Source organism: Diaporthe citri, assembly GCF_014595645.1.
Source record: "Diaporthe citri strain NFHF-8-4 chromosome Unknown scaffold_3, whole genome shotgun sequence".
Lineage (NCBI taxonomy): Eukaryota > Fungi > Ascomycota > Sordariomycetes > Diaporthales > Diaporthaceae > Diaporthe > Diaporthe citri.
Window position 1 is genome coordinate 2,065,170 of NW_025064848.1, and position 24,585 is coordinate 2,089,754.

General features: G+C 56.2%; 9 protein-coding genes across 9 annotated transcripts; 4 read left to right on the forward strand and 5 right to left on the reverse strand.

Moving 5' to 3' along the window:
• Nucleotides 1-614: 614 nt before the first annotated feature.
• On the reverse strand, nt 615-2,576 carry INS49_008170 (uncharacterized protein; the record flags this gene model as incomplete). The annotated part of the gene is made up of 1 exon (XM_043168915.1): nt 615-2,576. One exon carries the CDS (start codon nt 2,574-2,576, stop codon nt 615-617), a length of 1,962 nt encoding a protein of 653 aa, XP_043026595.1.
• Nucleotides 2,577-3,244: 668 nt separating this feature from the next.
• INS49_008171 (uncharacterized protein) lies at nt 3,245-4,685 on the reverse strand (the record flags this gene model as incomplete). Its single annotated transcript, XM_043168916.1, has 3 exons — nt 3,245-4,471; nt 4,530-4,589; nt 4,647-4,685. 3 exons carry the CDS (start codon nt 4,683-4,685, stop codon nt 3,245-3,247), a joined length of 1,326 nt encoding a protein of 441 aa, XP_043026596.1.
• A 551-nt stretch (nt 4,686-5,236) lies between these two features.
• INS49_008172 (uncharacterized protein) lies at nt 5,237-5,536 on the forward strand (the record flags this gene model as incomplete). The annotated part of the gene is made up of 1 exon (XM_043168917.1): nt 5,237-5,536. One exon carries the CDS (start codon nt 5,237-5,239, stop codon nt 5,534-5,536), a length of 300 nt encoding a protein of 99 aa, XP_043026597.1.
• Nucleotides 5,537-7,313: 1,777 nt separating this feature from the next.
• INS49_008173 (uncharacterized protein) lies at nt 7,314-8,486 on the reverse strand (the record flags this gene model as incomplete). The annotated part of the gene is made up of 4 exons (XM_043168918.1): nt 7,314-7,439; nt 7,502-8,246; nt 8,333-8,350; nt 8,419-8,486. The coding sequence occupies 4 exons, from the start codon at nt 8,484-8,486 to the stop codon at nt 7,314-7,316; spliced, it is 957 nt and encodes a 318-aa protein (XP_043026598.1).
• Nucleotides 8,487-9,017: 531 nt separating this feature from the next.
• On the forward strand, nt 9,018-9,731 carry INS49_008174 (uncharacterized protein; the record flags this gene model as incomplete). The annotated part of the gene is made up of 1 exon (XM_043168919.1): nt 9,018-9,731. The coding sequence occupies one exon, from the start codon at nt 9,018-9,020 to the stop codon at nt 9,729-9,731; it is 714 nt and encodes a 237-aa protein (XP_043026599.1).
• Nucleotides 9,732-10,510: 779 nt separating this feature from the next.
• Nucleotides 10,511-11,977, reverse strand: INS49_008175 (uncharacterized protein; the record flags this gene model as incomplete). The annotated part of the gene is made up of 1 exon (XM_043168920.1): nt 10,511-11,977. One exon carries the CDS (start codon nt 11,975-11,977, stop codon nt 10,511-10,513), a length of 1,467 nt encoding a protein of 488 aa, XP_043026600.1.
• A 3,434-nt stretch (nt 11,978-15,411) lies between these two features.
• Nucleotides 15,412-17,385, reverse strand: INS49_008176 (uncharacterized protein; the record flags this gene model as incomplete). Its single annotated transcript, XM_043168921.1, has 2 exons — nt 15,412-17,064; nt 17,122-17,385. The coding sequence occupies 2 exons, from the start codon at nt 17,383-17,385 to the stop codon at nt 15,412-15,414; spliced, it is 1,917 nt and encodes a 638-aa protein (XP_043026601.1).
• Nucleotides 17,386-18,850: 1,465 nt separating this feature from the next.
• Nucleotides 18,851-22,252, forward strand: INS49_008177 (uncharacterized protein; the record flags this gene model as incomplete). Its single annotated transcript, XM_043168922.1, has 5 exons — nt 18,851-18,994; nt 19,062-20,262; nt 20,313-20,481; nt 20,938-21,647; nt 21,714-22,252. The coding sequence occupies 5 exons, from the start codon at nt 18,851-18,853 to the stop codon at nt 22,250-22,252; spliced, it is 2,763 nt and encodes a 920-aa protein (XP_043026602.1).
• A 1,251-nt stretch (nt 22,253-23,503) lies between these two features.
• INS49_008178 (uncharacterized protein) lies at nt 23,504-24,397 on the forward strand (the record flags this gene model as incomplete). Its single annotated transcript, XM_043168923.1, has 2 exons — nt 23,504-24,005; nt 24,066-24,397. 2 exons carry the CDS (start codon nt 23,504-23,506, stop codon nt 24,395-24,397), a joined length of 834 nt encoding a protein of 277 aa, XP_043026603.1.
• Nucleotides 24,398-24,585: the final 188 nt, after the last annotated feature.

Genomic DNA, 24,585 nt, shown 5'->3' on the forward strand with positions numbered 1-24,585 from the left:
ATTTTAGACCACAGACCTTGGCGTGCATCATGCACAGCTGATGTCTGGGCAGAAGAATTAAGGTAGTCCATGGTGGTGCAACCGCGTTCCATGGCCGGCAACAGCAATGCCTCCGCAGAGGGATCAGATGAAAGGAGAGGCACATGCGGAGCGGTCTCCTACCACGGGGGAAAAAGAGGAGCCCAACTCTCCATGCCCAAGATGTGTCGTGCCCGTGCGACTTGGCGCCCTTGTGACCTTTCCCAAGAGCCCCACGGACGACTCTCGGGCAAAAAGAAGAAATGTGATGGCAAGTGAGACCTCGGGGGGAAGACTCAATTGCCAGGACTCTGTTGCCACTGGCAAACCACGCCGGCGCGGCTCCATTTCGTGCCCAGCCAAAAGTAGACTCCGTCGCACGTGTGACACGAAGTTCGACCTGCAACGCTTGTGCGCTTCGTATTGCATGTAGCCAGTGAGATGTATATCGTGTGAAATAGCAAGCTACGCTGTTCCTGCTAGGAGGAGGAGGGAGACCATTTGGCACCAGGCCGATCCCGTCACGCTCTGTACAAGACGAGAAGGAGGGGAAAAAAGCCAACCAGTCTCCCAGGGAAAGTCGTGCGCTTGCCTCATCAGAGTTTGTCCAGCGATGCGAGACTCGACAGGTCAGAGTCGCTGTCGTCGATCACGCCCTTCCCCAGCGCTATGGGCTCCTTTGCCTTGCGCAACGAGTCCAGTCCGCCCAAGTCTGAGTTGCCGTCGTCGACCCGTCCCTTCCTGGTGGCCCTGAGCCCGTGAGCGCCCAGCGACGAGAGACTAGACACATCGGAATCACTATCGTCGACCCGCTGGATCCTGAGGTCCACCTTGCCGTCGTCGTCGTCGCTCCCACCGTCTGTGCCACTTGCATTATTGTCTGGCCCCAACGCGGCATCCTCGTGACCACCACCACCACTAACTACGGCCTGAGCCTGTGCTTGGGAAGCCACCCGCGGCTCCGCCCTCTCGTCGTTGAGTATGACCCCGACGGCGCGGCTCTCGCGCATCACCGCGCGCGCCTCGCCGTCATCGGTGATGCCCATGTCCTCCTTGATCAGTCGCACGCCGAGCTCCGGCACCAGCACGGACTGAACATAGCCTGTGTGGCCGCGCGCGGAGATGAGCCTGTCGTGCGGTGCTCTCTCGCGCAGCAGCGACGAGAAGGCATCGACAATACTCTCTGTCATGGCGCTCATGCCACGCAGGCCGTAGTACCCGGGGACGGGGTAGTCGTCCGTCGTGAAGAGGGTGCGGTTCTTGCCCGTCCTGATCTTCTCGCGCAGCCGTTCGCCAAAGTGCGACTCCGCGCCATTGATGAGGGACTCGAGGTACGGCCGGTGCGCTCCGATACGCGACTCCAGTTGCGCCCAGTCCACCTCCGGGTAACCCTTGACCTTCCACAGCTCCCTAGCAGACCGCTTCTTGTGCTGGTGGCAGAACTTGGCCTGCCGCGCGATGCTCATGCGCTGGCCCTTGGAGTACTCGCTGAGCCATTGCTTGTCGACCGGCTCGTCGCACATGGGGCACGGTGCCTTGTCTGGCGCCATGTTCGCCTTTTTGCCCGTCGTGGTGTCTGGGTACAAGGGCATGTCGATGCCTGCCAGCTCGGTCGCCGAAGCAAAATCGTTGTAGCCATCCGGCATTTTGAATTCTGGTCTCTGTGATACGTCCTCATCAGCAGAGAGCTGCCGTAACTTCTTGTTCGCATTCTTCGGCTGGCGCTTGGTCTCCTTCCCCTTCTTCTGTTTCTGCTTCCGCTTCTGGTCATGCCCCCGGCCATTGTCTGGTCGAGGGGGGTCGGATTTCACATCCTCAGAGTCAATATCAGAAAGGCTCGAGGAATCTCCTTCCTTAATCGTAGCTTTTGATACTTTCGAGGTTCTCGGACTCTTGGATGGAGAAGAAGCCTCAGATCCTGGAATCAATGCATTGAACTTTCTCGTCTGCTGTGGGCTCACTGATTCTGACATGCTCTTTACGCGTTCAAATTTCCGGCGGGGCGTCGACTCGCGGGAGGTGCTGATGGGTTTTGTCGTCCTGCCTACTTTCTTTGAGTATCCTGTCTTTAGTGGCCTGCTTTTCCTATCCACGAGGAATCCATCGCCTATGTGGCTGCCGAGGAGTGGGGAACGCGTTGAGTTGTTGGTCTTCGCCCTTTTCTTAAGAGATGAGACACCAAGTTCATCTGCGTCCGGATCGTCGATTCCTTCCACTGCTCGCTTCCTGCCTGACCGAGGTGAGCGCCGTTGAGGAGTCCCGTTATCCTGAATAGTAAGAGTTGTTCCTCCTCGACCAGACACAGTTCCTGGCTTTTGTGAGATCGATACCGGCTTGAAGTCAGACCTGCTGATGTCACCTCTCGTTGGCTCGTCATCTGTTGAGTCATAGTGAGGATCGCCGAAATCTGGCTCATCAGTGTCGTTTCCATCGGTGTCAATTGGCGGTGCCGTCACATCTTCTGGTTCCTCCATTGGTTTGACGGCTTTCTTTCGTGGCTTGCCATTGACAATAGTCAGCAGTGGTTCTGCATTCCGTGCCAGCTGGATCGGGGGCATGATTACTTGATCCCACGATAGACCTGCTATGTAAGACCAGTTGCCATGACCTAGATGCGGCCTGCAGGTGTGTTGTCAGAGTTGATTGACAAGCTGAAAACCCCAAGTTTGAGGTAGGGCCGGCCACCTTGGGTAGTGATGTGGACTCGAGGTTTCGTGGGTAAGTGTGCTCTTTTATCGCGAGAACAGGCTCTGTGGCCGACACTGAGTGAAAAGACAAGTTCCGTCTTGCAAAATCACTCGCTGCATTTGTTATGCCCTCACACCTGTTCCCATCCAGCTCATGCAGCACCGATAATTAAGTGAGCGTTCGCAGGCTCGCACACGTGCATCCAGACGCGTCCGTTCCCGTGTCGAGATTAGTAACACTCTCCCGAGGTTCAAACACAGTCTAGGAAGGTCTGTGCACGGCCCAGAGATACTGTCCTTCTCTACCGCAAGCAGCACCTTCCTCGGGAGTCGAGTTATGGAGGATCTCCTAGAAAAGGCAACACCACATACGCAGGCAGATTAGACCAATCCTCGTTGAACGCAATTTTCTCTGCAAAGGTGCATAGATTCGTCCAAATATTCTTTTCCTCAATGTCTTCCGATTTTTTGCAGAACTATCACGGGTATCATCACTTCAACGTCAATTATCAATCAGGCCCAGGAGCAGAACGGCAGGCTCATGATAACTTCGCCATCTTTGCCTCCAGGTCCTTCACCCAGCCATCGACAACCTTCATGTTGTTTCCCATAGACGACTCGCCCTCTGACATGGCCGTCTCGATCTTCTCCAGGCCCCCTCTCCACTGCTTGATATCAGAAGCCATGTCCGCCTGCCTCTTTTCGATGCGCTCCAGTGTCTCGCCTGCCGTGGCCGCATCGGCGTGGATTTCCCTCAGCGACCTCAGCCGATCCAGTAAAGGCGGCAGGAGGGGCGTCAGGCTCTCGATGGTCGGCAGCGTGCTGTAGAGGGCGTTGATCTTGGTCGTCTGCTCAGAGTCCTCCGAGTCCGGGGTGCTTGGGGATGATGAGCCAGTGCCGGTCGAAGCGAGCGCCTCTTTGGCCTGCTTTGCCTGCTTCCGGGACTTCTCAAGCTGCTCGGCCTCCTGCGTCAACTGTCGTACCTTGCGACTAATAGTATCTAGTGAAGATGACGACGCCTCCGACAGTGTGGAGACCTGCTTCTGTAGTTTTTCTAGTGTCGGCACAATTGCCCTCGGTAAGCCGCTCGAGTCCAGCTCTGGGAGGGCTGAGGACCCGATGCCAATGGCTTTCTCTAGAAGCGCAAGGCGTCCATCAAAGTCTGCAGCCTTAGCGAGTGCGTGCGTCTGCTCGTAAGTCGGCGCGTATGTGACGGTGTAGGTGGCTGAATCTCCACCCGCAGGCTCACCCTGAATATCGTCTTGCTTGGGCTCCCGGGCAGGCAATGGGCCAAGTCTTACGGGTCGAAAACCGGGACCTTGCGCCAGATCCTCTGGGTGCCTCGAAATCTCGTCCAATACTTGGCTGAGAGACGCCAACTCCTCTTCCTGGCTGCCCTCTCCATCCTCAGGTTTCGTGCCAGCTGCGTCGTTCTGCGACTTCTGTCTGCCATATTCCTCCTTGGCCTCCTCGATCTCGCGCTTCAGCCTCGCCAATTTCCGAGCCAAGCTCTCGCCCTCGTCTTCGTCGCTCAGATCTCCCAATTCCTCAGCACCGTCCTCTAGTATTCTGTGCCGGCGACTGGAGGCCTTGTAGGACTTTCTCTTTCCATTGACGCGGTCTGAGAAGTCTACCTCTTTCGCGTCCACTTGAGAGGGCATGAACCGTGACCGGGCTTGGTCTATGCGCAGTTTGGACCGCGAGATCCCGGGGCCGTCCGCCTCGTCATCATCGAATTCGTTATCTGAGGAGGACCGTAGTGTTGTCTACAACCATGACTTAGCCTGCGAACAGGGAGGAGAAAGGGGTTTTAACCATACGTACAGGGACTGTGGAAGTGTCGTCTGTGAGCTCTGGTGTCTCGTAGATGTCTGGCGCAGAGTCCTGGTAGCTTCATTAGCTGGTGGTGCCTGGGAAGAGGGAGGCCGAGGCCGGGCTCACAAGGTCGGGCAACGCCGCGTATTTCCTATTCAGGGACATCTCGAGCGGTTGGGAGCGGCGAAAGCCTCATCGAGATGAATTTCGGTGCTAGTATGACTTCGAAAGCAGTCTTGTTTGGGGACGCTCGTTTTGAGGACCTTTGTAATGCGGTGTTGGAAAGCTGGCCCGCCGCGAGTTTCCACCGCCCTGATTGCTGTTGGGTGGAACGCGGCACTGAGGTGCGCATTAAACGCGCTACTGCCTGCCCCCCCTTGAGCGTCCACTGCTGGCAGGCCTAGTGGGTGGATGGCGGGGACCCACCTTCCATCAGCTACAAAACCCTCGAAAATTTCCTGGCCGTTGTGTATCCGGCCGATTCCAGCCACCTTCAACAACCAACAGACCCAAACAAAACGTAAGTCCCCCGTGCATTTCTTTCTTCAACCGGTTAAATGATGATCATAATAAGCATGTATTACCTGACATTTTGTGATGTTCTCATAACTACCAAGATCTCTGACAACCCAAACACCATTCCTCTGATGCTCGGCTCAATCCAGTGCAAAAAACTCGTTGCTGACCAAGTCCAATGCGTTCAGGTAGAAACAGTCATGTCTGCAGCACCGAAGCCCCCGAGCGGGCACTTCAACCTGCTCTACTTTGCAAGTGCCAGCACCTTCACCGGAAAGCAGTACGAGGCGCTGCCCGCGCCACTGCCTCTGCGGAAGCTGTTCGCGACGCTCGAGGAGCGGTACGCCGGCATCAAGCCCAAGGTGCTCGAGTCCTCCCTGGTGACCATCAACTTGAACTACGTCGACGTCCCTGAGGATAGCAATGAGGGTGGCGCCGACGAGCCGGTGATTCAGGAGGGCGACGAGGTCGCGATCATTCCGCCTGTCAGCTCTGGATGAGAACTGGGGCCGACCATTCGTCCACCGGACATGTTGCCTGACCTTGGCGCATCATCGTCTCAGTAGGGGATCATGTTCTTCAGGAGTATCGCCAACGCTTCCAGGCTGAGATTCCGCGCGAGCCTTCCATGAACCCCAGCCGCGCTTCCAGAACCTCCACCACCCCTGGTGTGCCTGTTTGTGGTGTCTGCGCAGCTTGATAATGGCCCATGCAATGAGAAGAATCATAGATAGAACGACCAGTGTCGAGGCGATTGAGATGATCGAGGTCAAGCTGGTGATGGTTGAGACCTGACACCCTAACGGGCGTGTCCGGACCTCCCATCGCTCCGCCCAGTGGGGGCACACGTTCTCATCATAGGCTGGCGCCAATGCTTGGATGGTATGATTGTTTGGCACGCACGACCACGACTTGATTGTGTCAGTGGTGGGGGCACGATGTAGAAGATGAGTTTGACCTACAAATGGGCACCAGCTACATCGATCCTCATGCAAGCAGCCCTTACAATCTTGGTGTCTCCAGCAGCGAAGCAAGTGTGCGTCGCTCGGATCTATGATTGTCATCGTGACACAGTAATCAGTCACGAGCTTAATATGTATAGTCAATTGATGCCTATGCTGACGGGTTGCTGGTGACCATTTTGTGAATATGAGCGTGTACTGGTCCAACTTCTCACGTGCTAGGGTGGCTGGGCGGATATGGTGATGGAGGGGAAGGATGACCTAATCCAGCTTTGGCACCTTACACATGTGGTCTTGGGTCACCTTCCCTCCATACCTCTTAGAACAAGTTCCCCTGGAGCTGAACCCATCAGTAACTCGTTTGATCATGCGGAACCTTATTGAGCCCGCGGGTCATCTCTCTTATTTTCACTTCAAACATCACTCATAAGCTCTTCAAGATGTTTCAGTCCTACTATGGCTTCTGATATATCCGGTCATGAAATCGACCTCACGTCGCTCTTGTCCAACCCAAGTGTCCTGATTCAATTGATGCTATGTGCAAGCCTGGTCACAACAGGCTCGGTATATCACATGGACCAAGCCTACGGTGTGCATTGAGCACACGGCCAGGAGCACAGAGAAGATTGGGCAGGATCTGCCGCCTCAAAACCCGTCATCTTCGCGGCACATGCCAGCTGTGCTCTCGCGCGCTGCATTATCGCCCACGATGCATGATGGCCCAGGGCGTTGTAAGCGCCACACATGCCTTTGTTCGGACTAGGCCCTCGAATCATTCTGGGGAGGATGTGATCGGCCTGGGTGGGCCATCTCGACACGCCCGGGCCTCGTCTCGATCGTGTGCGGATGGCGATCCCCAAGCCCTGACAAGATGTGAGTGACGCATCACGACCGTCTCAGCGGTGCCCGGCTGTCAACTTGTCTCCCAGGCTCGTCCTTGCAGTTTGCGATGAGACTTCAGGAGCCTCAGCCCTGTGGCTCTCAGTCATATGTGCAGGGAGACCACGCCCTCATGGCGGGTCTTGGATGTCTGGCTCGGCCATGGAAGAGAATTATTCCAAGATGTCGGGCAAGCTGGAAGGGATTAGTATCGACCAGCGTCCTGTATTAAGACTGGATCAACTTACAATATCCCTGACAGAAGCTATTCGATCTTGCCGTCCGCCTTTGAAGTTGGCGAAACGAGACGGCGGATGGTTTCTCTGAGCGAAGCGACTCAGATCCGACTCATTTTCCTTGTCGCCCTTCGACCTGCGAAAAGAATCAGGCTTTGGCCGCCCGTCACAGGGCGCTCAGCCAAAAAATGATCTCCGCCTCAGACAGCACCAATCAGAGTACCACCGCCAAACCTCCTCCCCATCCGCGAATTCAACCCTCCCTCGAGACCAGCGTAAAACTCATCGAACGCAACCAAACCCCTCAGGTTAATCCCGAGGTGCTCCTGCGGAGTGTGAGTAAGATCGCTGCAGCCTCGTATACCGACCAATCCTGATGAGCACCTACGTTCAGGTCCTTCTCAACTTGCTCCCGCTCATCGTGCCGCAGGTACCCGTGGTCCACCAACACCGCAGCGAACCTGTGGCCGAGCCTCGCAGCGACCGTCGAATCCACCCCGCCGCTGACGGCCCCCAGGGTCCGACTGGAAGATTTGACTGTCTTGCGTTTCCGGCCCGTCTCTTGCTCCACGAAGTTGCCCGTCATCCGGCCAGCGTTGACGCCACATATATCCACCGCGAAATTCCTCAGCAGCTGGGCACCCTTTGGCGTGTGGGGAACCTCTGGGTGGAATTGGACGCCGTATATCGGGTGGGTATCGTGCGCAATGGCGGCGGGCTCGGAGTTCTCGGAGGTCGCTATTGTGTGGAAGCCTTCAGGGAGCCTGGCCAGCCTGTCACCATGAGACATCCATGCTTTCATGGGGCCCTCGATGCCGTGGAAGAGGCGGTCGAACCGGGCGTTGACGATCTTCGCCGTCACCTCGGCTAAGGCATACTCTCCCTGGACTCCGGCCACGACATTGGTGCGATCCATTCGGTAGGCGAGCTCTGAAAGGCCGTAGCATATCCCCAGGATTGGAATACCGAGGTGTAGGTAGGCAGGATCGACGTGTGGCGCATCGACATCGTAGACGGAGTAGGGTCCTCCGCTGAGGACTAGACCAGCAGGTTTGAATCTGAGCTCAGAAAGTCTCGTGGTGCAAGGGAGCAATTCGGAGTAGACGTTGAGCTCCCGGAGACGGCGGATGATCCTGGAAACAATCTGATCAGCACGGTGACGTATCGACCGGAATCGGTCTCTGATTCCAGATCAAAGATACTTCGGGATTGGACTTACAGGTGGGTATGTTGGCTCCTGATGTTTTCAACTCGGTTTAGTAACTTGGTCTCTGGCGCCCGGGCTGTGTGGATCGAGTTCCTTACCCAAAATCCAAGACCAGAATGGTCGGGTAAACCTCATGGGGCTCCGCAATATTCTCCAACTTGGCCATTCTGGTGATAGAGTCGTGTGGTGAGGCTGAGGGTGCTGCAAGAATATCGTCGGCGCGTCGTCCAAGTCACGGATTTCAACAAATTTGACAAGACCCCCGATTCGTAGCGGGTCAGATGCATTTTCTTGCAAGGATTCGGGTCCGAGATGGGAAGAGAGCGACAGGGGTAAGGATTGGTGTGGTGGGTAGCATTGAGGGTACCTGGGTACCCAGGAGGTAGCTTAGGCTCGAATAACTGCGTAGATAATGGGGTCTGAGCTTACACCGAGGCAAACACCCCGCCATTTCAAAGTCGGGTTGCCTTGCAGAATACAGTCACCATCTACCAACTACCATCCTGCAAGTTCTACTATTCTTGCACGAAGATATCTGCATCCTCCCCTACCGCGACCTACCAGAGAGAGACAGGTTACTGCCCACCAACCACCTCCATCCTCGGCCAAGCCAGCCCCGAACCGAACCCCCCCCCCCCCCCCCGCGGACGAATCGAGCCAACCCCGAGCAAACGAGAACTGCAAAACAAAAGGCAACATGGCAACCCCATCGCAGCCCCAGGACATAACGGCGCCCATAACACCAGCCCGCTTCGCCGCGGCGCTCAAGGACCTCTCGGCGGCCTCGCTCCACCTAAAAGTCCTCGAGATCCGCAACAGCCTAGCGCACCTGGCGCACTCGAACGCGCAGCTGCGGCCCTTCGCCGAGGGGACCGTCGCCGCGCCCGGCGGGGTCCCCGGCGAGCCGGACGCCGACTGCGCCGACGCGATCCGCGAGAACGAGGCCGTCATCGCGCGCATGCGCGTCCGCGTCGAGCTCGTCCGCGCGGAGGTCGAGGCCCGCGGGCTCAGCTGGCGCGAGTTCGAGGCCAAGGACGAGCTCGAGGACGACGAGCCCGGTGTCGCTGCCCCTACCCCCGCTCCTACTACGTCTGAGGTGCCCGCGGCGTCATCGGCGGCGCCGCTTGCGAATGGCGTGAATGGCCATGCTGAGGACGGTGCGGGATCGGGCGCGAACGGCGCGGCGCCGTCGAGGGGTAACCCCTGGGAGGACGGCACGTTCCAGACGGGCGTCATCAGGAACGGCGAGATACACATGGACGCTATACCGAACAGGCAGGGAAGCAGCGCCGCGCCGCGACAGACAAACGGCCGCGGCGGCGGGAGGCTGACGGATGAGGAGCTCCGTCGCAGGCTAGAGGAGCGGCTTGCCGAAGACAACGATGACGAGGATGGAGGCTTGCACCTGTGATAATGGCCGCCCGGGATCATGGGTATTATTTTGTTTGACAGTCATGAGGGAGCATCATAGGCGTTTAAGGTAAAGCGGGGAAAGACTACAATTCGGCTCCGACAGGTCGGGCGGGAAGGAAAATGTCACGTTCGATACCCGGACAATGAAATCACAGCATCGCGATCACAATCTTCTAGATCTCGTACTTAGATCTACCCCATCTGGAGTAAAGTGCAAGCGTCCCACATGACATAGACTTTGGGGACTGTATCGGCCGAATACGCGAATCGGCCACGGGAAAGTCAATGATCGTCCTATCCCCAGAAATGATCACTCAAGACAGACGCGAATATTGATATTAATGCAGTTCGAGGAAAACTTCATATTGCTGCAGGTTTTCTCTCTTTCTTTCTTCCACTCCCCCTCTCTAGCATCCACTCTCGTTCTTCTCCGTTTTCATGGCCACTTCAGGTCATAGTTTCTCTTGCCAATCCCTCTTCCGATCCTCGAGCTAATTCTAATTTCTGGGCTATAGCTCCAAGCCCCGTGTAGCCTGCTTCTCCCTCGGAAAGACACATGCCCCACGACGCCTTGCAATCTGATGTAAAACAGCCTTGCCATGCAGTACCAGCCATGCAGTAAAACGATGCAGGAAAAAAGAGAGCCCGACCTCCAGCGACTGCAGGAAGGGGGTTCAAATATGCACAACGGAAGCGAATAAAGAAGACGACAAAATTTCAAAGGGCCAAAACACCATAATGCAGGTAAATACGTCACGAAACTGTGCAACCAGGCGCCTAAGCCATTGCGAGTCCACTGTCGGCCGATGCGGTGGCGGGCTTGCCGTCGGGTATGGTTTCTGCCGCGGGTGAGACAGGCGCGGGAGATTGGTTGGCGGTGTTGGTGATGTCGTTCAATGGGCTCTTAGACATTGGGCTCGGGGACAAAGCCGGCTCGCTCATAGGGGCCAGTTTGGATGGGCACAAGTTCTCGGTGTTGCCAGACTTCTTGCTAGCCAGGTCAGAGCTGGCGATAGTCTGCAGCTTAGGCCTCTGAGAGGCGCGTCGTTCGGGCCGGGCTTGGTCCTCGGTGTCGGTCTCATCGTCAGCCTCTGAGCCAGCCTCCTCTGCGGCCTTCTGCTTCGCTAGTCTCCTCTTCCTCCTGCGCTCGTATATCGTGTCGGAAGACTCAGATCCTGTGGTGTTGCTGCGGCTCCTGGTGGAGCGTTCGCTCGGAATGCTGCTCATCGTAGAGGCCGTCTTTGTCCTACGGCTGTTAGGCCTTGGTCCGGTGATGACGGTCAGCTCTGCCTCGGAGGGTTTCTCTCCCTTGCGGATCTTATCCTTGACGAGCTTCTCTCCGACCAGGCGCCCGAGGCCGAGCTCCTCCTTGCTGGCAAGCGAAGCCTGCGTCTTGCGGCTGTTCACGCTTGTCTTGGACCCGCTCCTGCTCACGGGCACCTTGCCCTCCATGACCTTGGCTGGAGGAGGGGGCTGCAGCATCCATTGGAACTCTCCCTTCTGCGCGGGCCTGCTGCTGACGACAGGTGGGTGGTAATCATTGACGGGCGGATTCCTCGGTGCGCCGTAGTACTCGCCGTAGAACTGTTGTCGCTCCTCCTCGGTAATCTCGCGTTCTCGGCCTGTCCTGGTATCAAACAACCTGCCTGCCGTATCACGACCCTTTGTTATGACCTCGCGAAGTCGCTGGCCGGCCCGGTTGTACATCTGGTGGCCCCACAGCTCCTCGTCCTCTCTCTGGTATCTCTTGTGGTTCCATTCCAGATCTGTCGAGTCCGCCACCGACATGGACAGGGTTGTCCGCGCCTCGAGGTCGTCCGCAGCAACCACGGTAGGGCTTCCGGCAGTCTCGTTGCTTGGAAACGCCGCATTGCTGCCGTTGGTGAGCCCTCGCTCCAACTGGGATCCGTCCACCGTCGCAGCCGCGGGCCCGGCGCTGATAATCTTTCCTTGGCTCTGGTTCTTGCTGTTCGGGCCTCTTTTTGGCAGGCTGGGCCCCATCCTGATGTCCTCCATCCAGTACTCATTCGTGTTTTCCGGGTTCGGGTGTCTGTAGAGTCCGGGCTGTTCCATCTCCAAGCGCGCTTTCAGGCCCCTTTCTCGCTTGGCCTCTTTGCGGGTCTCGCGACGGTGGCCGACTTTCCTGCATGGTGTGCACGCTATGTAGTAGAACCACACGGAACGCAGGGCGGCTACGAGACCGCCATTGTGGTCGATGATGTGGTTGTCATCGTGGTCGGACATTTTGGTGGTGACAATCTGGGTGGGTGTCATGGGGGGTGCGTAGAGTCGCGTGCCCGAGGTACGTGGTACAAAGTACCTGTACGAGCAGCGCAGAACGCCTCAGATGTCGTGGTTGTGGGCGTTCTCAACCCCCCGCTGGAGCGGTTCGGTTTGTGAAGAGAATCGGGACCAGAAGTTGTAGGGCATAGGGCTCAGACAAACACGCATTGATGGCTCTCTGTAGGTTTTGGGTGAGAATGGGCTGCCCGGGTACGCAGCATGGATTGCGTGCGTGCGTGCCTCGGAACGGGATGCGGGTGGCACAGGGAGCGAGTTGGAGTTGCTATAATACGCTGTGGGGCTGGTCGCATAAGGGAGATGACGGTTTCAATGCTGCATTAGGAGGTGGATGTTCCAGGAAAAGTTGAGTCAGGCCAAGAGGTGAGTAGGGCAACGAAATGGCGATGATCGCGGATCGGCGGGCAGACAAGCACGCGTCTGCCTTTGCAAGAGTGTCGCTGTCGCAATCACTGCGGCCGTCACTGTCACTGTCGCTGGTGGCTGGCTGCCGGGCAGTTGGAAAGGATCAATGGAGAAAGACGGGTGGAATCACTGGGATGGTATTGGTATTGTTGACAACGGACGTCCACCTGCACAAAAGTAACGCAGGTGCACCGGGGGCGGAAAGTAAACAGTCGGCTCCGGGGGGCGGCCGGCTGGCCTGTGAGGAAGGTAAGTGCTCTTTTGTGCTCTTTTGTGCTCTGTTGCTGATGAATGCTGTGTGTCGAAGTACGGGTTTCAAGAAATGCCGCTCGTCGTAGGAATCCGGGCGTCGCAATCTTGGGCGCTTGGCTGGGTCGGCGGGTGGATGGCGAGCCTGGAAGCTCGGATCAGGAGACGAGAGGAGGACGCAAATTGGAACGGGGCGAGGCAGCGGGCTTAGCAGGATAGCAGGATGAGGAACAAGACCGAGAAGATGGCGCAGAGAGGGAGATAACGGCAGATAATAATAAAAGGGGGCAGGGCAATAGAGAGAGAAAGGAAGGCCTTCTCTCGCCTCCGAGTCTGGGCTAGGGGCCGACAGGGACTGGGTGCTTCAGAAATATGGCAGCGAGAGAGGGGGGCGGGGACCCAGAAAGGGCAGGAAACAAGCCAACCCCGGATAAGGGAAAAAAAAAAAAAAAAAAAAAAAACGGAATGAGCGATTGAGGTGATGTAAGGTGAGATCAGTCGAGGTCAGTCGAGCGAGTGGACAAGAGAATGAGAGGGAGGGAGTGACAAGGGGGTTGGCGGGCGGACAGATCAGATAGATGGATAGATGCCTACGCAGATATGCTTGACAGGACAACGGGATGGGAATTGTCAATGGAGAATTGCACATCTGGGCAAACAAAACCCACGGCCCGGGAAGTCCTGTGCCATGCCCAACCAATGCTGCGCGTGTCCATCTCTGGTCTTTCAGTCTTTGGTCCCCTGCCCTTTTCGACACAAGTACGACACAAACCAGCCGACCACCATGCAGGCCACAGGCCGCAGCCCGCAGACCGCCCCAGATCTGTGGTCAAGGGTCCCAGGGGCAGGGGCAAGAGGCGAGGAGGGGCGGGTTGAGGTGGTATCCAAGGTGTACCCAGAAAGCGTACCCGCACTGCCCGTCCCCACCGGCGCAAAACAGCGCTCTCACAATCTCATGCTCATCACCCATACACACAGCACATGCATGGCATACATGCAGCTAGCCCTCGGAATAAAAGACAATTGCTTCGTTAGCAGCCCCGGCCGAGGGCGCAGAGGTCCCACACCAGAGAAGACGGGACGAGGCAGCCCTCGTCAGCCAGTCACCGGGACTCATCTTTCCTTGCTGCTCCGTGCCAATGCCAGTGCCGGTGCAAGTGTGCTGAGAGTGCTCGCAGCTGCAGATGGGTGGGTTTGGGACGAGGTTCCCCGGGCCGACTCTGGCGGCCATGCTCATCGCGCGCATCCGAGCTGCTGGGTCACCCCTCACCCCTCCACCCTCACTCTACCCACCAGCCCACGCACCACCACCACCACCACCACCACCACCACCCTCGTGACTCCAACATATGCGCATCCGTTGCTACAGTACTGACGCCGTAGACAGGCCCTACGTGGGCATATGGTCTGATAGACCACATGTGTTTCAGATGCTGCCGATTGCAATCAAACTACCCTCGCGCCGCCCAGACGCTAATACCAGAAGCTGCCCTAACTCAACTATGTGCCTAGGTGCTAATTCCTAGTTTTATTGTGTCCGGAGAACAGACATTCTACGGCCGTTCCCAACATCTGTGCAAGTGCAAGGACATCCCCATTTACCACGCATCCGCCCACACATTCCTGCAAGCTCAGAAGGGTCTTATTCGGTTGAGATACCCGGGCAACAGCGCCGGGGCATGGCGTACAAGAAGCAAAGAGGCAACCCCGCTGGCTGCCGTCCTGCCGCACCTCGATGGCACCCAAACACGAGCATTCTGGAACAGCCTCAGCACCAGGCGTCACATCGAGCGCGTACGGCTAGGCCCAATGCGGGGGCGCACTGCTAGGCTTCCTCCAATTAATGACGATTCGCGGCGTGGTCCGTCAATTGGACAACACCATTGTACCACCAGTACTTGGTAGCGCCGCATGCGCCGGCAGAACGAGGACACCGACGACCCTGGCCCCGTCATGAGAGTCCTTGCTGTTTCGCTCCGTCAAAACCCCAACATCAGCTCTTTCACATGACCTTGGCCCGCTGAGAGGTGCCGGCTGACCTCCTCGGCTGTCACTGGGGACACCGAAGAATGGGCGGGGCGGGCATTTGAGTTCCCCCTCCTGATGCATCCGCGGTCTTGCCAAGGGAGTATCTTCATTTGACGAGGTTGGCGTACAGTACTTGATGTGCTGATCCTGGGCAGGGAACTCCACGGTTGATCATCCTCCACCAGAACCTTGATTCTCGGGAGCGCACGGGGAGGATGTAGGATGACACCCTGTTTTTCAACCTGTTTGATCAGATGATTGCCAGTTACTGACTGACTACAACTATCAAATTCATCTCCACTTTGCTACACAAACCCCCTTGATTCCCTAGATCTTGCTGCTTGTATCCGAGAAGAGAGACTACTTTTCCAAACCCTGCCGCATACAATAGAGCGAGACCGCGGACTAGAGAATCCAACCGTGGTCCTGTGAATAATAGGATTGGCGAAAAAACATGTGAATCCAGCCCAAGGTTTTTCTTCATACCGTACTTCGATCGGAGAACCCACCATGACGAACAGTCCAGAGAACTTGGTATCTCCTCCACCACGCCTAACGCCACTTGGTCGCGTGATAACAAGGCCTGCAGAGGCCGCAACCCATAACCCAGAAAAACCCATATTGTACAAAGAAGCCGCCAGACGCCATCTCGCCCGAGGATGCAATACCTAGCCAATGCTGGTGCTCGAGCCTCTCTAGGCCGAGACGGGGACGGCTGCTGAGCCAGTCTCGATTGCCGGCTGCGGCTGGTTCTGGGCCTGGGCCTCGTTCACCTCGGCCTCCTCGTCGATCTCGCCGCCAGCCTCACGCTCGGCCCAGGCACCCCAGAGGCCTCGCTTTCCTCTCACGCGGATGGCGCCGCCAAGGGAGCCATCTGGCTGCTCGACCTTGATGGCGTCCTTGGTGGCAAGCACCAGGCACTCAAAGAACATCTTGGTCGCGTCTGCCTTGGTCGTCTTCTTCTCCGGCAGGAGCTCCTGGAATACAACAGACGTCTTCTTGCGCTTCTCGGCGCTCGTGGCGGCCTCATCACCAAACAGGTCACGCAGGATGTGCACGGCATGCTTGGTGCCAACAGAGACTGGCCCGTTGTCCGCGGGGTGCACGATTGGCGCTGTTGTGTCGTCGAAGTTTGGCAGGGCGGATCCCTCGTCATCGTAGTTCGCCAAGCCGTCATCGCCCTCTATTTCAAGTATCGTGCCATCCGCTGCCACAGATTGATTGCCGAGGTCGGTTGCACCGACTGCGAACGGGTCGTCCTGGTCAATCTCGAGCCGCGGCGACTTGGACGTGCCTTGCTCGCCGTCCACATCCATGTCTGCGATGCCGCTGTCTCGCTTCCTCTTCAGGTCGGTGGGCGCACGAATCGCGTCCAAGGAAAGCAGGCCCTTCAGCTCTGGTGCCCAGGTTGCGCTCTGGCCGTCCATCATGATATTGGACACGAATCCACCGTTCTTCTGCATTTCCATCAATGCCAGCAGGTAAGGGTCGCGGGGCAGGAACACCTGGGGCTTGAGGATGTTGTCATGCTTGGACTGTTGCTCCTTGATGACAGCACCCGTGAGCATAGTTTGCTCGTCGGGTGCAATGACCTTCCTCTTCTTGGACCTTTGAGGCGCGTTTCGCACCATTGCCGACTCCTCGTCCTCGTTCGGCTCGTACATATCCGTGTTGTTGGCGTGCCGGCTGTACTCGATCTCAATCTCCTTGGCAAACGCCTCGTCAATGTCAGAAAGCGGTGACTCTGAGATCCGGGCTCGGGCGACCTCAGCTCCACCCTCGTGCATTGCAGACTGGTCTCCAAGGTCCAGTCGGAAATCATCGTCTCCCATCAAGATATCTCCGTCGTCATCGTGAATGCGCACTCCGTTGTCCCCAAAACCAAGCGCAGTGGACTGGTCGTGGTCCCGGTCCTTAGTAGGCTGGGGCAGGTCGAATTCACTGAATATATCCTCCTCGACACCCCGAGCAGCGGGGGCCTCACGACCCATTTCCACGGTCATCCTGGTTGGGCCCTCGTCGATATCCATACCGAAGTCAAGCTGCAAGTCCAGGTCATCCACATTGGCCAGAGCCAAGCCGTCGTCCTTGCCCAGTCCGTCCTGCAGAAACTGGCTGTTGTTGAAATCCTCCTGCAAGTTGATATCTCGATTGCTAACGCGACCTTTGCGGCCCAAAGGTTGAGAGCCAACATCAAGGTCTTGTGTGCTCAGGAGCAAATCAACATCAGGGGCAGGAAGCAGGTCGAGATTGTCATAAGGTGTAATGCGGTCAGGAAGCAAAAGCGACTCCCGGTTTGGGACTTGGAGGTTGGCAGGAATGTCATTGTTCCCCGAGGAGCGGAAAGCCTGTAATGATGTCAACTGGGCATGAACCCGGATTCTGTTCAGGGCTTATGCACTCACCATCTTGATCTTCATCAGGGCTTCATTGCAGTCGTCAAGCAGGTATCGTGCCTTACGGCTATAGATTCTGACGACACCGAGAAGCAGCTGGCCAGTCAACCTCAGCGCCATGGGGGCCTGGCTGGGTGTGATGATTTGCTCAACGCTCTCGGTGAGGTTGGACTGCAAGATGTGTTGCTTGGATAGCTTGCGCTCCAAGTTGGCAGACAGCCAGACGCGGGCCAAGGGCCCGGTCTTCTGGAGGAGGGTCTCGGAATAGAACATGGTCGCGACGGCGTCGCAGCGATGTTGGAGGGGGTCCGATGGGGACGGAAGCGATGGTCGGTGTTAAGTTGTGACAATAAGTGGTACAGCAATCGATAAATGCTCGACGCGCCGACGCGCAACAGAGGTGGGTTCGCAAGACAACAAGATGGCGCGTTTGCAGTCAGGCGCGTGAATCCGACCACCCAACAACGGGACAGGAAAAACCGCGCAAGACGCGTGCGTTGTGTGCAAAAGGTCGAGAAGGACGACAGACTGCCGCTTTTTTGCAACTAAGAGACGCTGGAGCGAGTTGCGACAGCTTCGTAGCGGACCGCAGGGTGCGGTGGGATGGATAGCAAAGAGGATTAGATGGAGAGGGGGGAGAGACGGACTGGCGGTGGTGGTGCGTGTTGTTCTTGGTCCAGGTTACGACCCTGCAAAATGGAAACGGCGGCTGGGCCCTGCCAGAATTGAGTGGCTGGTCAACGCTTCATCAAAGGATGCTACCCAGCAGGTACTGTGTTGGACAAGGGTTAGGGTTTGTCGCAGCCATGTAAATTGGCTTGTGGGTGGGCTTTGACACATTCTTGGCAGCAGCATCGACTCCCCATCAAATGCGACAGGCTAACATGCGAGTCAATCAGTGCCTGGGCTCCGAAGTGTGAGTCTATACTGTGTCGATAGGAAGGACCATCCCAGTTCGGCCTCCAAGCGGACAGTCCGGCCGTAGAAAATGGTTGAGCGGTCACGATGCAGTAATGCACGCACGTACTGTACAGCTGCAGAATGTCATGTTACGTCCCGGTACCCCGGTGGCCAGGCAAATCAGCACCGACCGAATCTTCATCAGCTCTGGGTAATGCGGATGACCGACGTGTATGTATATGTGTCCCGTCGTTACTGGCATGGGAGCATTGCAGTCGGTATTTCTACTAGGCTACATGCAGACGTACCTGAATATCCCCCCAAAAAGTAGCCGGGTAGTATCCATGTGCCTAGAATAGCTTCCGCTGTTCTGGACCTGCAGGCCACTCGAGCCTGCGCCGCCTGTGTGCGCACTGACGTGCAAAGAAGCTTGGGTGGATTCAGCCTCGACCCGACTCGGATCGGATCGACTGGCCAGACTCCAGGATTCAAGAGCACTCTGCAAACGGTTCAACATTACACGTCAGCGCCATCTCTTTCGACCTTCCTGTCCACAGTAGCTCAGGAGCGGACATATTTGCTGCAATTTCATTTGTCGTCGTTTCCTTGAGCTGCATTCGAGCCCTAGACAACCCCGTCAAACAATGACGCCCGCCCTGCGATACCTACACGTTTGTTAATGCGGCTGCCATAGCGTTGCAGCATCTTGGATTCCCAGTCGTGGCTCGTGCCCGTCTCGAAAGGACAGTCCCCGGAAGCCGGTCGACGCGGCTGGCGAGGTCCCTCTCGAATCTTTCGGCGCAAGGCCTGGACTCACCGGTCTTGATCTTGCGAGAACATGGACAGATTCACGGGAGACTCCCCAAGCCTGCCAATCTTCAACGAGTCGAGCAAACCCATCGAACTGTCTCCCTGGGCCGACGGCGATCGGCCACGGTCCAAATCACCAGGATATGCGCGCACGACGTCGGCGCAGTCTAGGGTAACCTCCCCGACAGAACAAAGCGTGGCTTGGGTGTTCATTACGAGCTGACCTGCTTCCTGTACAGAGCGTCGCCGACGACTTCTCCTGCCTGACTGCCGCCGAAAGTGCCTCGCGCCTCAAGACATCCCTGGCATACGGCCTTACGCCCCCGGAAGCCTTGTCGCGACTGCGAGACTTTGGGCCCAACGAGATACCCCACGACCCTCCCGAGCCGTTGTGGATTCGATTCCTGGGACAGTTCAAGGAGCCGTTGATACTTCTCCTGCTTGCTTCCGCTGGGGCATCCGTGCTGGTAGGAAATGTTGACGATGCTGTCAGTATAACCATCGCGGTGACCATTGTCGTCAGTGTAGGGTTTGTGCAGGAATACCGGTCCGAAAAGTCCATCGAAGCCCTCAACCATCTTGTCCCGAACCATGCGCATTTGATCAGGAGTATGTCGGCCAAGACCGGCTCTGGCCCCAAAACACCGACCTGGCAACCGGCTGGAGAAAGTGGACTGGAAGAGAACGGGTCGTCGGGCGCTCCCACACCAGCCGAGGAAGTTCTTGAAGCAACGTCCTCCAAGGTCATGGCCGGGACATTGGTACCAGGTGATCTGGTTATATTCACGACGGGCGATCGCATCCCGGCCGACCTGCGCGTAACAAAAGCCGCCGACTTGACAGTCGATCTTTCGAATCTCACTGGAGAGACCGAGCCGGTCAAAGTGACTGCTGAGCCGCGCTCTCGCGCTGCGGTGGCATCGGCGGCCCAGGGACTTTCGACTCTACAGCTACCAGCCCCAACTTTCGCTAATTCATCCGAAGGGGTAAATACAAAGCCTAACCTCGATTCCAACGAAACTCAAAACGTTGCATACATGGGAACATTGGTCAAATCTGGTCACGGCCAGGGCGTTGTCTTCGCGACTGGTGGGGACACGCAGTTGGGGACCATTGCTACAAGCGTTACCGACACCGAGAGCCCCCGCTCGCCTCTTCAGCTCTCCATGGATGACCTTGGCTCGCAGCTCAGCAAGTTCTCTTTCGTGGTCATCGGCCTTATTTCCGTTGCCGGCTGGCTTCAGGGAAAAGGACTGCTTGACATATTCACCATATCCGTCTCACTCGCTGTTGCCGCAATACCCGAAGGACTTCCGATCATTGTTACCGTGACGCTTGCTCTGGGTGTGCATCGCATGGCCCGTCACAATGCTATCGTCCGCAAGATGCCCAAGGTCGAGACACTGGGATCTGTGAACGTGGTTTGCTCAGACAAGACCGGTAAATACGCCATACCCTCTGTTAGAACCTCTGAACTGACATCAAATCAGGTACGCTCACAATGAATCATATGACAAGCTCCAAGATGTGGTACTTCGGTGCGAACGATGTCGTCGATGTCGACTCGGATGATGAAGTCACGGATGCCACCCCTGACGCTGCGACTCTTCGCATTCTACGTATCGGCAATATAGCCAATGATGGGCGCCTAGCTAGGCGGTATACTGAGAACGGAGCTGCAGCTAAAGCCGTACTATCTTCGACTCTAGGTCGGGATGAACCTTCAACCTATACACGCTGGGTTGGTCAGCCCACCGACGTCGCTATGCTTGACTTGTTGGACAGGTTTCGTGAGCATGATGTACGCGAATCGATTGGAACTCGGACGTCAGAGACGCCTTTTAGCTCTGAGAGAAAATGGATGGGCGTGACGATCGGGTCTGATAAGAGTGAAAAGGAATTCGCTTACATGAAAGGGGCTTTGGAACGGGTTCTTGAGGCGTGCGACAGTTACATCACGAAAGATGGCCGAGAGTTCGTTCTTGATTCGTCGCGAAAACAGGAGATTCAACAAGCCGCAGACGCTATGGCTATCAGGGGACTCCGAATAATTGCATTTGCCAGTGGGCCTGTGAACAGGTCCAGCAAAAGCAAATCTAACGGACCATCCTCCAGGAGTGGAACCCCTGGGCATGACGGAAGCAGCAGTCCCCGGCTTCAAGAGGACGAGACTTTGTACAAAAGCCTCACGTTCGCCGGCCTGGTCGGCATGAGCGATCCACCAAGACCTGGCGTTGCTCGGTCAATTAGGAGACTTATGCGCGGTGGTGTCAAGGTGATCATGATCACGGGCGATGCAGAGACCACGGCGGTGGCGATTGGCAAGCAGCTCGGAATGGAAATCGCTACTCCTCGGGAACATGGCCCGGGCCAGGTCTCTGTCAAACCGGTCTTGACCGGCAAAGATGTGGACAATCTGTCCGAGGAAGACCTTGCGCAGGCGATGCACCACACCACCATCTTCGCACGTACGACTCCAGACCACAAACTGAAGATCATCAGGGCGCTCCAATCACGCGGGGATATCGTTGCCATGACCGGTGATGGTGTCAACGACGCACCGGCGCTGAAGAAGGCGGATATCGGTATTGCCATGGGCAGAAACGGGACCGATGTGGCAAAGGAGGCCGCGGACATGATCTTGACTGATGACGATTTCTCCACCATCTTGAATGCGATCGAGGAGGGCAAGGGCATCTTCAACAACATCCAGAACTTCCTGACCTTCCAGCTGAGCACAAGCGCAGCTGGTCTTTCCTTGGTCCTGATTTGCACGATTCTGGGATTCAAGTCCCCATTGAACGCAATGCAAATCCTCTGGATCAGTAAGCACCATCCGTGACCCTATGTGCGTGTGTGTGAAAGAGAGACACCTGCTGACAGAATACCAGATATCATCATGGACGGCCCTCCAGCGCAGTCATTAGGCGTCGAGCGCGTCGACCCGGACGTCATGAAGCGGCCGCCGCGGAGGCGCGGCGCGCCGGTCCTCACTCGGGCGCTGATCCAGCGGGTGGCGCAGGCAGCCTTTATCGTGATGCTCGGGACGATGCTGGTGTACACGCACGAGATGCTCGGGGACGGTGAGGTGACGCGGCGCGACACGACCATGACGTTCACGTGCTTCGTGCTCTTCGACATGTTCAACGCGCTCGCGTGCCGGTCCGAATCCAAGTCGGTGCTGCGCGGCGAGGTCGGGCTCTTCTCCAACGCGCTGTTCAACTGGGCCGTGTCCATGAGCCTCGTGGGCCAGCTGCTCGTCATCTACTTCCCCTGGCTGCAGGAGGTGTTCCAGACAGAGGCCCTAGGCTTCTACGACCTCGTCGGCCTCGTCATGCTCTGCAGCACTGTGTTCTGGGCGGACGAGGCGAGGAAGTGGTGGAAGTACGGAAAGAAACGGCTCGGAACTGGGTACAGCCAGGCTGTGTGAGTGGGTGTCACTCACTTCCTAGTTTAGTGTACTGTGCATGGCGCAGCGCTTGTGTATACATTGTGTAGAGGCATTGTAATAGAGTATGATAACTACCACGTCCTGTGCCATTGGCACCGCTTGTCTAAAGCAGAGATGCCCTGTAGGGGCTTATGCCATATCTGCTATGAGTGGATATCTCGCCAATCTGGAAATTTCGGGTGAGATTGAAGCCTATCCATCCCAGCAACCGCTGCCATGAATGACAACGAGGTCGTTACAACTGATTCTTGGTGTGAGATGCAGGAGTGCCCAGTGGAAAACATCGATCAACACACCGCCGACCAATACTGGGCGCGACCAGTATCCATGTCGCCTTGGTGTCAGGGCCAACATGATTCTATTCCAAGCTGTGTGGGGATGAAGAGACTGTGCAGGATCGCCCCGCCTGCCCGAAGCCAGAGAAAGATAGAGCTGGAGAGCCTGAGCAAAAGCTGAAAAGGTGAGAAGACAATGCATCCAAACTGGGGCTGATGATCACCAGCCCTTTACCAGTGGACATTTGCAGCCCTGTTGGTTCACCATCACCAATCAGGACTTAGCCATCCGCGCCAGTCATACGTATCATCATGACCACCACAGTGGGACTATGGGTTCAAATGCTACTATTATTTTCTCGCAACAGCTTGCAAAGTAGGAAGGAATATGCCATCCAATAAGCCGAGTCTCCCAGCGAAGATAAAAATGTCGTCCTGTTCACCCTCTGAAGTAGCGGCAGATGGCCAGACCTTCATGGGCAGATGCAGTTTAATGATAGCAAGAAAATCCAAAGTGGCTAATCCTTTTTCCAAGGTACATTTCAGATATTGCATCCTGCCGCCATGATCACCGTGACGGAAACAGAGTCTGATATTGTATCTCTGACTGGGTACTATGTAAGTTGGCCTGCTGAAATGCGACCATGATCCGTCAGAAATTTTCTGGCGATCATGTGAAGCTAACTCTTGTCCATCATAGGTTATCCAGTGGTTGTTCTTTGCCCTCTGCCTACTTGCCTTTGCCGGCCGCACCTATATTCGTTGTGTTTGTTTCCATCGTCTCCTCGTCGAGGATTGGCTCATGCTCCTCGCCCTCGCTTGCCATTTGGGCATAGCTGTCACTGGTCAAGTTTTCCTAGCCAACATGTACGAGCTGACAGCCGTTGAGCATGGTGCGCCGATGGGTCCAAACTTCTTTACGGATGCAGTGCATGCCGTTCATACATTCAGAGCCATGTCAATACTTAGTGTTGCTGGTGTTTGGCTCATCAAGTTCAACTTTCTCTTGTTCTTCTATAAGCTCGGCAGCCACATCGCGAGGTATCGAACCTGGTGGTGGATCGGCTTTGTCTTCAATATTGCCTGCGGCGCAGGCTGTTTCGGGCTCTTCCAATATCCATGCATTTTCGGCAGTGTCGAGATGCTGTTCGTCAAGTGCGCTGCAGCTTCTAACATTCGGAAGTCATACATTCATGTCACCTTCACCACGGTCCTTGACGTTGTGTCCGATGTCGCCGGTGAGTCAGTTCTCTGCTTCCCCGCCCACATTCTCTGGACAGTCAAGATCACTTTGCGGAAGAAACTCCTTCTCTCAGCAGTCTTTGGCGTGGTCGGGTTCACGATCGCTACTGCCATTGTCCGGGGCAGTATGTTCTCTCAATTCACCAGCGCGAATGGGGATACTCAAATGAACATCACGTGGATTACTTTCTGGTTTTACGTCGAGTTCACTGTTTGTAAGTTGACATGTCTTATCTGAGAAGGTTGGTCAGGTAATGGTTGCTGACAATATACAGCCTATTTAATCGCATGCATCGTCTCGTTCCGATCACTCTTTGTCCGCAATGAACAGCAGTCTGATGCAAGAGATGCGGCGCACATGCGCCAGCAGTCCGAGGAGCGCAGGAGACGAGGCCTCAAGGAGAGGATGCGCATGCTCCACGACTCGGTCTTGGATACGTGCCGCAGCTTGGAGGGCCACTGGGACGACTCCAACGAGTCTCTCTTGCGTACACTCCAAGTGCCCAAGCCGCCTTCGGGAAGATTGAGTGTTGATTTTTCGACGCACGCCGGAAGCTCTTTTGACCAGAGAGTCTCTAAAGAGTCGAGCAACCAGTCTCAGGTGTAAGCACTTCATTTGTGCCACGATTCATAGACGGAGATCATTCATTTGATGGGGAGGGTGTGGCTGAGGGAAGAAAACAGAATAAGATTGCGGATTCTCATGCAAGAGCTGCTGATGGAGAATGACGTGGATGTACTCGTTACAAACCGTACATGTTGACCATGTTGATGGTCAAATTTTTTGTTCTGTCG